The sequence below is a fragment of the Pleurodeles waltl genome, chromosome 12 (genome assembly GCF_031143425.1).
Source record: "Pleurodeles waltl isolate 20211129_DDA chromosome 12, aPleWal1.hap1.20221129, whole genome shotgun sequence".
Lineage (NCBI taxonomy): Eukaryota > Metazoa > Chordata > Amphibia > Caudata > Salamandridae > Pleurodeles > Pleurodeles waltl.
Genome location: NC_090451.1, coordinates 274,386,407 through 274,399,868, shown reverse-complemented (window position 1 = coordinate 274,399,868; position 13,462 = coordinate 274,386,407). Strand labels below are relative to the sequence as shown.

At 45.3% G+C, this 13,462-nt stretch overlaps 1 protein-coding gene across 1 annotated transcript in view; it reads right to left on the bottom strand.

The window, feature by feature from the left end:
- AMFR (autocrine motility factor receptor) overlaps positions 1–13,462 on the bottom strand; it is a 487,879-nt gene that overhangs the window by 325,282 nt on the left and 149,135 nt on the right. The window contains exon 6 of the mRNA XM_069215844.1: positions 3,136–3,268. Within this exon, the coding sequence (XP_069071945.1) occupies positions 3,136–3,268 (133 nt within the window). The remainder of the gene's footprint in view (positions 1–3,135; positions 3,269–13,462) is intronic.

Below are 13,462 nucleotides of genomic sequence, written 5' to 3'. Positions count from 1 at the left end.
CCTCTATAGCTAAGAGATGACTCATGGGGTGACTCATTTTGAGACTTAGCCTAATTATAAAATTAGGAGGTTCAATAGAAGTGGAGTACATTGTTGAGTTTGCTGATGTTACCTATTAATTCCACTCACTGAAATCCTAAAGCAAGAATATGAAGCACTCCAGAGACAGATGATTTTTCTGCCTGTATCAAAGGGTGACTGGGGGATCACGTGCTAATAGAACGGTTGAACACATGCTGCTTTAGCCTACAGCTGTTAAATTCCCTTTCCTCCCGCTATATACTAAACCTTGCCTTCAGCTTAAGCCCACAGTTAGAAGGCAGACAACTAACAAATCCCTCAGCCAAGCAGAATACTATTAAATTGTAGCCTGATCACGTGGTCACTGTTGTCTTAATATTCTATGACTGTTTTCAAAACTTGACCTCTCCTCAGGCTTCAGTTTTGATGCTGTTTAGCTCCACTTGTAAATGTTTTATTTTTGAACTGAGAACATTCTCAAGTTTCACAATGGTTACCTGAATAGGACCAGTACTTTTAGGGATTTCCAGATCTTGACATGAACTGTTAATGTAATGATTAGATACCTGCTAGCAATCAGTTTCTCAGCAAACGAAGATCACAGAATGTTTATAATTGCTCACATCTGTACAAAAAATACGACACCAATTGAGTCTTATGTTAAACATCCACCCAAAGTCGTATTGCACCTGCCTTTTCTCCTTTGCATTATAAAAGAATGCTGTAAAGCATTCACATGCTTTTCAAGGCAGTGTTTATGCTGAAAAAAGGACCTGCAAATAACCTGATACTGCACGTCTAACTAACCTGATACAGCACTCCCCACATATCCGTACATATACATTGTGAATGGCACTGAAGGTGTGGTGTGCAGTGGAGAGGTCACATAAGGACGGAGATTTTTAGGGCTCACCTACCAGACAGCTCAATGCTACGAAAGATCTACTGTGGCTTTCCCAAAAACTTAGTGGGCTTACAGGTCACCCATTGGTTAGCTTTATGTCATTCTCATTTGCTTCCTTCTTATTTGATGGATTTCCTTCCCCTTCTTCTGTTTATCCCTTCCATGGAGAATATCCTCTTTCCCATCCTTTTGATTGAATCTGTATCTGTTCACATTTAGGGAACTATTTTTTTCCTTTTAGCAATTGATGAGTGGATCTGTTTTCTAGCCCTCTTCCTCTCATGCCGCTTCTCCCTCCCAAACACCAGCCATGACCACCGTGCGCGCTCCATGTCGCTCTCTCCCTTATATGCTTCTCTTTGGCTCCTATGTGCTTCTGCCCCACTCCTGATACAAGTTACCCTCACCTTTGTGTGCTGCTCTCACTCTCATATTCTTCTCACCGACCCCGCGCTCTGTGTTACTCTCTCCCTTGTGTGCTGCTTTGCTCTTCCTCTACCCACCTGGGTTTATTTTTATTTATTGTCCCCCACAACCAATGTGTACGCCTACCCACTCCTCAGTTACTACCACACCCCTTAAGGGCAATTACTTTTATTATTTTTTGTTGGGCCTGGCAGCTGTCATTTCATCCTGGGTACTTAACTATATACAAAAGCGCTTTTGCATACATAACATGTAATGTTTTTATTTGCTGACCTAAGTGACATTCATCACCTTAAATCAGTAAATAACAAAAATAAAATGGTGCTTGCGTCATTCTGTAGGCACACACGTGTGATGACCCATGCATGTCTATAGCATGCTGCGGAGCGGCCGCATCATCATGCCTTTTTGTTTTTAATGCAGTACATTATGGGCATTAAACACAATGGGGAAAACCCCTACAATCCAAAGAAACTAGGGCAATAAAGCCACTATTATCCAACGTCCTCCTAAAGCCAGTCAACTGTAATAAATACAGAATTGGTAGAAAACAGAATTCCTACTCACATAAAATGTGACAAGAAAAGAAATGCAAAGAAAATTGCAGATTTAATGTTAGCATGAATCATATTCAAAACTTTTCATATGACAATTCCAACAAATATTGGAGTGCTACATGTGACAGCACAGTGCAAATGTGATCAAGTGAGATGATGTGAATGAATATATACAGTGCACAACATACAAAGATGAAAATGCAAGAAAAAAATCAACCAGCAGGACATCAATTGAATGCACAGTAGATCCAGACAGTAGTTCATGTTTTTGTTTAGCTGTTGCAGAAGCTATTGTTTCACTGGAGTGGTCATACAACATTTGAAAGCGTTGATGCCACCGACAATCTGCATTACGGGTCTTAAAGAGGGTTAAAAAAAAAAACAAGGGCATGAAACATCTTTCAATGCTAGCATTGCTGGCTGTGTTAGAATATTCAAATTGTTATATTCCAATTCCTTCTTAGATATCAAATCAAACAACGTCCTGGCATTCTCCAATTCAAAGTAGTCAACATTCACACTTAGTCTGAGTCTAGTGAAAATGTTCTGATTCAGCAAGATGGAATTCTTTCTCATGCTAGTCACAGCTATTGCTACTCTTCCAACAATGCGCTCTTCCAAACAATCATTTAGGCATGTATTTGACCGCACAGCTGGCTCTAGCCTACAACCAGGCATACTCTTGTCTCGAACCAGACAGGGAAAAGGTGTTGCAAGACTATACCACTTGGTAGAAGGGTACTATACAAATGGCAGGTAACAAGAAGAACACTTCATCAAACATACACTAAAACTGGATAGTTGAGTTAAAGGAAAATGGCCATAATTATTTGTTCCTCTGCATACGGTACGTGCAGTATCATTTGAAAGTCATGGTGGCTGCATCGAAAATTGTTAAAGATGCATACTAATGGCAATAATAAACTATTTGAACACATCCCAAATAAATGCTACCCCCAAACGATTGTTGTAATTCTTAACAGGCGAGAACTCAAATCTTCCTTTCAAGTATTTCAAATTATTTTGGAACATTGCTATTTTTTTTTTTTTTTTTTAATCAGGAATACAGGAGGAAATGGTGACCCTGCATAACAGCAGTCAAATTTGACCTAAAAATAGAAAAGAAAGCTGACCTACAAAGATCCGCACACTTTTCAACTACACCAACAATGTGACAAACATATAATTTAGCAGACAGAGCCTCACCTTACCCGATGCAATACCTACCAACATATGAATGTGATGCATAAGATCCAGGGAAAGTAGGGCTAGCTCCAAGATAAAATCCGTATAATAAACGTATGTCCCCTTGCTCTCCCATGTCCCTTCATGGTTGAGATCCCAGAGGTGAATCACATAACTAATGGAACAAAGAAACACAAGTATTAAGCAGCTTCAGGATTTGGATTCCCAAAGTATGATTCTGTGTACAAGAAAGACGTTATTTAACCATTAACCACAGTTCTCCAGCATTGCTACATTTCACAGATTCACAGGCTTTAACCATTTCACATGGCAGGCTGGGCGCTGCGGTAGTTTTGCATATAAAAGTAAAACATTACCATGACCTCCGGCAAAGAACAGTGTTTATTTAGTGTTTCAATAGCACATTCCCAGCACTGAAAATTAACTGCCCAATAACCTGAATGCGCTGAGCACTCCTCTTCCACTACAGGCCAAAGTAGATCAGATTTTAAAGCGCGCTTTAGAAGGATAGAGTACCAAAAGTAGAGCCTGATGTGAATCTAAAAGATTCTAAAGCTGGTGAAAATATCTGCTTGCGATTCAAAGCAAAAGATAACCGTGCTCTTACTTTGGCTGCAAAGCTAATCTCCAATTTCACTGTGGAGTCAAACCCAAGAACTTTGCACATTTTCAGTGCAAACTGCCCAAAACACTAACTGCTTGAAACTCCGAGCGGTCACGAAATGGTAATTGGGCAAAGCTTCGTAGACCACTAAAAAAATTAATAGGCCTAACAGTAACTGCTGTTGAAGGTAAGTTACTTTTTTTTCTCCAGCACTAGATATTTCACAGATTTTCAAGATTCAATCACAGTGGTTATCAGTATGACGGAAAGAGCAAGTCAGAGCTATAGTAGATAGAGAGGCTTATTTGAATGGAATATGCTCAGAAAGACTAGTTGGGCAACTGTTGATGTTCCCCATCATATCCTTATCAGTGGAGTTATGTTAGATCAAACACAGTGAACTGCCGCTGCTGAATCTCCCCACATATAGGTGTAGATTAGTTATCCCCAACCAGTCGATCGAGGGCTACTAGCAGCTCGTAGAAACCTTTGGAGTAACTTCCAGCCTTGAGTTCATTTGTAAACTAAGGAGTGCAATAAATAAATGTTGTGTTTTCCTTTTAAAGTTAGCTGCTCGGAGGACAAATGGTCATGCACAGACTGTCCAGGTATCTAGGCCCAATCCAGGATCACTAGGATGACTTGAACCTGGTGGTTCCAGATCTTCTTCTGAACTATGGGCAGGAGTGGCAGAGGTTGACACACGGGCAGGAGTCCGATGCTCCCCTTTAGACTGAATGCATCTCAAATGCACATACATTTTGACACTACCCCTTCTCAACAGTAGCAAAAAGTTCCAGCCAAGTTTCTCTTCACTGTTGGAAGACATCTTGCACCACATCGAGATGCAACTGTCATTTATGACCCACTAGGTGTCGCCGACTGGGCTTGTCCACCCTGGGGGTTTTAAGATCCCAAAAGGTGGTTCACAATCAAATAATGCACTGACAATCAAGTCAACTCTAGAGGCAAAACATCTCTTGGCCCCCATTCCACCGCTGCATGTTGCAGTAACACAGTGGGACCTGCACCAGCCTTCCCTTAATGGAGGTCAGGAAGGCCTCAACAGATGTCCCGCAGCTCCAACAGATTTATGTGGAGCTGGGTTTCTGTGGAAGACCAGAGTCCTCTGACCTCCACCTCTCACAGATGACCTCCCCAGCCCACCAGGGACACAACGTCACCACAGTCACCTCTGGGTGGGGGGACGGAAGGAGGTCTGCTACTGGTCAGGTTGTAGTTAAAAAGCCAGAACTGCATATCTTGTGCAGACTACCTCATAAAACAGCATCCAACCGGTTTAGTTGGTGTTGGGCTTATCAAGTCTTCAGATTCCACTGCAGGGACTGTAAATGCGTCCCATGATGAAGTGGACAAGCAGGATACATTAGACAAGCAAGCCAAGAAGCATCAGAGCCATTCTCATCAAGATCCAGGATTAATGGCAGAAACATCGGCATCCCATCCAAATATCCTAAATGGGAGCATAGAAAAGGCCCGTCCAGAAGAGCTGCAATAAAAGAAAACCTCTGTGGAGGAGTCAGATGTGACTTTGGCTCTCTGATAGAGAACCCATCTACAACCTACTGAGGCATCTCACCTTGGTAGGGGAAAACTGGTATCCCCAACATTCAAAGACCGGCGTCGACCGGCACCATCACTTTCATAAATACCCAAAGGGCACTTGAAAAACTGAAAGAGAGCACGGAAAAATGAAAACGCTCCTGGCCTACCTGAACCACAGGTAACAACTGTGATACGGCAGGACATGAAAATGAAAGTATGTGTCCTTGAGGTCCAAGGAAACATTTGCCCAGATCCAGAGCAGACAGAACTTGGACTAGTGTGAGTATTTTGAATTTGTCCTTTCTCAGGAAGCTGCTTAGATGGCGAACATCTAAAATAGGACAAAGGTCTCTGTCCTCCTTTGGCAAGAGGAATTAGCAGGAATTACAACTTGTTCCTCTTACCATGTCAGGCACTCATACAGGGTGAATGCACATCCTCAGAAAATCCAGTGGATTGCATCCACGCATATCGACAAAGCACCATACTAGTGCTCACCACTTGCCATAAGCAATCTGAAGTATCAAGTGTAGTCCTAATTACATACTTGGCAGCACTGTGATCGTCTTGAATGGTTTGAGCCAAAGCGGTGCTTAAATACTCAAGGACCACCAAGATGTCGCCGGCTAAGTCTATAGGACATGCGTATACCAGCCAAAGAAGCAGACCACATTGACTGACCATAAAGTCAAATTGGCAAAACAGAACATTGACATTCAAATGCCTCAATCCTTTTTGACTTCTTGTCTGGTGGAGCTGTGGTTAAAACTAGGTTTTACTTTGTTGGTAGATGCATGAACAACCAAACTCTCAGGAATAGGGTGCAGCATAAAAAAGCCAGGTCATCAGGCGCAGGTCTGCGGCATCTGGCCACTTGGCTGTTCATTCGTAGGCAAGAGCAAGGGTTAGAGCAAGTGACCATAAGGATGACCATCAGGGCTTCATTAAGTGGGAGTAAGGGCTAAGACAACAGTGGCACAGGGTGGAAATCCTCAGTAAGGACATTTGTCTAGACTTCAAAAGAAGTTAGGTCTAGGTCAAGAACTTCAGCCACAAATCTAATCACACTAATAAAATTGCAGGTTTAGGGAGCAAAATAAAACCAGTTTCAGGGGGGAAGTATCAAGCCCACTGGCCTACTGCAAATCCATCTACACACCATCCTCATCATAATATAGGAGTAGATCGCCCCCATCATCATCTTCGTCAGGTGGTGGGAGGGCTCCGTGATACAGAAGTGTTTTCTCTGAGCCAGAACATATAGGAACCAGATGTACTGGAGTTGAGTCATATTGCATTCTCAGTCAGGATCGAGACTGATTCTGTTCATGTTCAGACACTGCTGTCGGCAGCGGCTTGACCTCTGGCTACATGAGGACCAGCATCCAACTAGGAACTGGCACAGTTCTTGGAGGCTGAGTGAAGTTGACACCAAAATCAATGCACAACCTGAGGTGGGTTTGAGGGGCACAGATGACACAGAGGGTGGACCAGTCTTCAGTAGCCCACTGGAGGACCTTGCAGTTCTTTGGGGCAAGAAGACACCCCAGAGGGAGCCAGAAGAGTACCACAACTATACAGCATGGCTTCCTTAAAGGCCTCAACCTGCTGCATTAGCCGATAGTCAAGGAAAACCAGGGTACAGCAGGTCCAGTTGTGGAATCTGCTCCTCAAGCACGACTCAGGAGGCTGCTTTCTGGCAAGGTATAGCAGATCTTGAGTCAGAGAACGACCAAGCACGAAATGGTTAGTTTCTGTACTGTCCAACCTTTTTTAGCTCCTACATAGCCCACAAAGAGCTGGTCATTCCTCGGGAACACTTTTGTGCAGTCAAGGTAGAACGGCAACGCTCTTTTTGGGTCCAGACTGTGGAGTCACTCCTCTTCTTTAGAGGGATGTGGAGGAGCATAAAATGTGGGCAAGGTGACAGACTGGCCAAAATAGAATGGGGTCACCACTTTCAGGAGGAAAGAGGCCCGGGTGCAAAGCACCACCTTGACCGGGAACAAGTAAGATAGGGAGGCTTGGAAGATAAAGACTGCAGCTCACTCACCCTCCTAGCATGTGTTATTGCCACTAAGAAGGCTGTCTTGATGGTAAGCAGCCCGAGGGGACAATTGTGGAGCAGCTCGAAAGGAGCACACATGAGATTGTGAGAACTAGGTTCAGGTCCTACTGACACGTGATGAAGGGCGATGGGGGAAACATATGTACAAGTCCTTTCAGAAACCTATTTATAATAATAGGAGATTAAAATAAAGAAGGTTTTTCACCCAGCCACAGGAAGGGGGACAGAGCATAGAGATAACCCTTAAGAGTTCCCAGAGCAGAGTTCTGCTGGGCAAGGGCAAGAATGAAGAGAAGAATATCAGAAAGAGAGACAGAAAGAAGGTCGATAAATTTTTATGTAAATATTTGACAAACTTTTGCCACCAGCAGGTGTATATTGTTTTAGTGGAGGAATGCCTGGCTGCCAAGATAACACTGCATGCTTTGGGTGGAAGGTCAAAAGCTATTAACTGTTGCCACTCAATCTCCATGCAAGGGGGCACAGAGTTCACAGGTTCGGGTGGAGAACCCTCCCCTGTTGCTGCAACAGAAGATCCTCCCGAAGGGTCAGCCTGATTAGAGGACCGATGCTAATTTTCAGTAGCTTGGGATACCAGACTCTCTGTGCCCAGTCTGGTGCCACAAGAATAACTTGGACCCAGTCACTCCTAATCTTCTTCAAAACTTTGGGCAGAAGTGGTATTGGCGGAAAGGCGCACAGGAGGCCTGAACTCCACTTTAAGATGAACAGTCTCTCCGCGTAAGTGTCACCTTGGAAACTCCAACAAAAATGCTGACATTGTGCGTTCTCTTTGAAGGTGAAAGATCTAAGCAAGGCTCACCCCATTGCTGAAAGAGTCCTTGTGCCACTTCCGAATGAAGACGCCACTCGTGATCTGCTTGTCATCAATGGCTGAGTTTGTCCGCCCTGCCGTTCAGAGAAACTGCCAGGTGTTGAACCACCAGGTTTATGCCCTGCTGTTCCAGCCATGTTCAGAGTCGCAGGCCCTCTTGACAAAGTGTCCATGACCCTACCCCACCCTGCTTGTTGCAGTACCTCATGGCAGTGGTGTAGTCCAGGAACACCTACATTAACTTCCACTTGACAGAGGGAAGCAGTGCTTGCAATGCTAGCCGGACTGCACAGCAGGTCTAGCAAGTTGATGTGGAGTCCGGATTCTGCCAGAGACCAGAGACCTCTGATCTCCACCTCTCCCAGATGGGAGCCCCATCACAGGAGTGATGCATGTGTCACTACTGTTAGGTCTGGTTGGGGAAGGGAGAAGAGTCTGCCTTTGACCCAATCATGGTTCATAAGCCACCACTGCAGGTCCTTTGCAGTTCCCTCCAACATCTGCAGAGATTACCCTGATGATGTGCCCACTGGAACTTCAGATCCCACTGAAAAGCCTGCATATGCTATCGGGCATGATTTAACAACAGTGTGCAGGAGGCCATGAGGCCCAGAAGCCTCAGAGTCATTCTCACTGAAATCCAGGATAGAGGCCGAAATATCGACATCGTAACTTGAATATCCTGGACTTGCTGCTAGGGAGGATAAGCCCGAAACTGCGCTGTGTTCGGGACAGCTCGGGTGAAAGGGAGTGTCTGAGGAGTCAGGTGTGACTTTGGCACGGTGATAGTGAACTCCAGCAAATGCAGAAGGTCCACCGTAGTCGGAGGTGGGCGACGACCGCCTGGGGCGAGCCCGTCTTCAACAACCAGTCGTCGAGGTAGGGGAAGACCGAAACCCCTGACCTGCTCAGATGATCTGCGACCACCACCATTACCTTGATGAACACCCAAGGGACACTGGTAAGGCCAAAGGGGAGCACGGTGAACTGAAAGTGCTCGTGGCCTATCCTGAACCGCAGGTAATGTCTGTTGGCAGGCAAGATGGGGATGTGAAAATAAGCATCCTGCAAGTCCAACGTTACCAGCCAGTCTCCTTGGTCTAGGGCAGACAAGATCTGAGCCAAAGTGAGCACCATGAATTCCTCCTTTTTGAGGAAGAGATTTATGGTTCACAGATCTAGAATAGGGCAAAGACCCTTGATCTTTTGGATTTCAGAAAGTAGTCAGTCGTGTCCAAACCATACCCAATAGTGAACTTTGCTGCATCTCTCCCGTTGTTCACTGCTTAGGAGAGAATGGCCCGGGTCTCCCCCGGGTCCTGTGGCAGCCATATCCCATAAGGTATGAGAATAATGGTCCAACAGGCATGCGGTGTTCACCGATCACAATGCAAGACTGGTGGAAGAAAACATTTTCTTACCTAAGTTATCCAGCCTCTTTGATTCCCTTCCCGGGGAAGCTGCAGGGAACACGCCAAAGGAAATTGAGGCTTGAACTACCAAGCTCTTATGGGTGGGGTGTTGGGTGAGGAAACTAGGATAACCCAGGGCAGGGCACCGTCGGCAGGCAATTGTCCTGCTCACAGAAGCCCCTGTGCTGGGCTTGGACCAAGTTCCTAGTAGGACATCAGTCAAAGCTTAATTAAAGGGCAATAGGGGTTCGGATGAGGAAGCCCAAGGTTGAAGCACCTCCGTCAAGAGGTTAGTCTTGACTGCCACTGAGGGAAGATAGAGGTCAAAGACCTCAGCTGCCCTCTTTACCACCACTGCATAAGATGCTCCCGCCTCTGTAGCCACAGTAGGTGCAGAGGGCAAGCCAGTATCTGGGAGGTGTCCACTCCACTGGCAACTCCTAGTTGCTCATACCAGTACATGAAGTTGGAGTCTCTAACCGGTGTACTAAAGGGTCCAGTGACCCCCCCCTTCCATTCTTCCCCCATGCCTGGTAATCCAAAAAATGGTAAAACGACCAAGGACCAGTGGGCCCTGTTGGCGCTGCAACCGGTGTTCATTGACACCATTCCAACTAATTAGTCAGGAATGAGAATGGGGCTGGCGCCCCTGGGTGGGTGGGGGCTGGAGATGTCTGGAGCATTGACATCGGGACTGCCACTGGAGATTCCAGCCAGGGAACCACGACTGTATGCTGATTACAGAATGCTTCGCTACAAATGCCAACGCAGACCGCAGGCCTTTGCTCAGGTATGGGGGTTGATGTCTTCCCAGGGGAACCTGAAGGGAAGAATTAGAGCTTAACATGCTGTGCTCTATCCTAGCCTAGGTAGGGATTAGCCCATCGAAAATAGTGACAATAGGATAGCGTTGTTTTTATGCTTCACTCTTCTCGTCACAATTTTAATACTTTCATGTTGTGTCGTCCTGGTTATTGCAGCTCACACTTTGCTATCTAAGATGCAGTTGTTTTATTAAAACTCATTATTGAAACATATACTGCTTCTGTTTGTCATTTATAGATGAGACTGGACTGTAAGTGAGAGAACCGGATGAGACCTGCGTGACCACGACTTCCCTGAGAAGCTAAGTATGTCATGCACTCGGCTGCCCAATCATCACTAACTTTTGATGTGGATGACGCACTGCTAGTTAGATCGGATACGCGAGACCTCACTGGAGCCGAGGACAAAGCCTCTGGCGCAGAACCCAATGGGGCCTCCTATGACCTGTGGGGCCTGAAGGCGCTCTGGAGGGGTCCGCCCACTCAAACACAAGGCTCATGGCCTTGTAGAAGTCTATCAATTGAGTGGGGGTCATTCCAGCTCTGGGAAATGGGGTGAGGCGCAGAGTGGGACCTGACAAAGGCTCTGCAAAACCGTGCCTGGAATGCTTCTCATCGCGCCAGCCAAAGTACAAGGCATAGTCGAAGTCCGTTTGGACTTCTTCTTCTTCCTGTGCCTCTTCCCAGAGTGTCCCGAAGACCTCAAGTGCGGCGACGAAGACTTGAGGCTCCTCGAACCGTCCAGCAGCCTCCCCCTCAATCGGGACCAGGATCTCCTAGGAGTCATGCTTGCTGGCGTCAAATGCCGGGCTGCAAATAGCTTTAGAGACCACCCCCTCAAAGTTTTCGGCACCATGGCCCAACTGTCCGAGGACGACTTCGAAATGTGGTTGCACCTGACATACCATAAACAGACCATATGAGGGTCTGTAACTGACATGGCGAGGTGACATGCGGCACACCGCTTGAAACCTGCCTTTTTAGAAAACATTCTTGACACTTCGAAAAATAGCAGACAAAAAGGCGAAAAAAACTGTCAAAAACAGACAGAGGGGTAGCACTTCTCCGGATCAGCGCTAACTGGCGTGGAAAGAAAAGAGCCAACGTACGCATGCCTAGGTAGAGCTTATATAGGTGATTGCAACGTCACTTCCAGCAGCAACAAGGCCAATGACACATGGACCCGGACAAAACCACCTAATTGGTAGCAGGGGTTCTGCTCAAGCAAAAGTTTCCAGATCCAGTCTGATGCCTGGGAAATTCAAAAGTAAGGAATCTGCAGCTAGGACTCTCTATCAGATATGATGAATGTAAAGTATGCGCAGTTTGCTTATGGTAGACTGTGGCGACAGGAGTGTTTATGAAGTTGCTTGGTTTGTGTAAGCATGGGAGTCAAGTAACTGATTAGAACGCAAGCGTGAGACAACTGTAAGGTTGGTGTGTGGAAGGGTAGCTAGGCAGCGTGTGTTGAGAGTACACAAGTATCTTCAAATATGAGTTATCTATGAGGCAGTTTTCCTGATTCTTGCCCCTTACTAGGTCCTAAAAGAAGACCTCACAATCCTCACTGGCCATTTGCTGATGACGCCTAGAAGGGGACACCACTGGGGTTTTATTAAGCACACAAGGGTCAGGGTTTGCTACTGCATCCTGTTTTCTTCTAGTTAATGGTACTGGTTTGAAATTGACTCTTTATAGTCCTTTGAGCATGCATGACTTAGGTGAATGGGATTCCTTGAGATAGCACGTCTCTATTAATTATTTCCTCTCTTCTGTTTGCACCTTATTTAGTCTAAAAGTTTTTTACATCAGTTGATCAATCTTTCTCTGACTTCATCTGCTTCCTGTTCAGTTTCGTTACATTTGCACTGTGACTATTTTCTCTTACTGTTCTAAATTTGCTAATAGGTTACTCCTAAAGCATGCCACTTAAAATCTCCACTTATCTCATGGTCTCTCTCAGCTGCTCTTTGTCTTTACACCTTACCAGAATTTGTTCATATACACTATTAACATATACATTTCTGAATTCACCGCCCTCCCCATTTGCATGTCTGCCAGTCACTTATTAAAAATAGTTTTAAGATCAATTGATACTTTTTGCCTTTTCTTACTTCAATGTTTGCAGGTGTTAGTACTGTCAAATTTACAGTAGGCACATTTCTTTCTACTAAATGTTGCTTTGTTGATGGCTTCTTGATTGTGCAGCTCTATTCATAAAGTAAAGAAAAGTTCATCAAACGTATTCCTCTAGAAGGAAAGCTACATCTACTCTGCAGTGAACCAGCAAATAACTATGCAAGAAGTGCAAGCCGGGTCTTGGAGTGGACAGAGCCACCTATTCTTGTGACCTTTACCTAACTCAGCATGTTAATTCAATGTGTACAATTGAAATAGTGAATAGATGCAAGACTAGATAAAACAAAGTCCTGTACCTTAGGAGCATTACTGGACAAAGTTGCAGTCCTCAATGGTAATGTAAGGAACAGTGCGACATGTACAGCTTTGAGTTAAAAAGTTAATTCTAAAGGTTCCACAACTATAGAAAATTAAAAAGCTGAATATGTTCATTCATTCCCTCGTGGATAAGACTCCCAGTACCCGGATCAAGTTCAATGCCTCCATGGCTGAAATTGCCCACAGGATGAAGGCCAACTATCTAAAGCCCTACACCAACAACAAAAATCATGATCTTCGGGAAGAGCACATTACTCTGGGACTCCACCTGGTGGACAATGGAGCTAGAACTGGCACCCACCTCCATGCCAAGACCCTTAGGATCATCGACAGAAAACTTGTCGAGACCGCCCAAAGTCAATGCTGTCACTGCCTCATGGTGTCACCCACGTCCTGGTCACAAACAAGCTGGGTTATGGAAACATCCTCTATCCTGGGATAAACAAAAAACTCACCAGAAGGCTGCAGACAATTCAGAATCATTCTCAACCTCCTTTCACAACACACTCTCATTACACCACACCTGACGGAGTTCCACTGACTCCCAATTCACAAACCAGCACAATTCAAACTCCTTAGCCA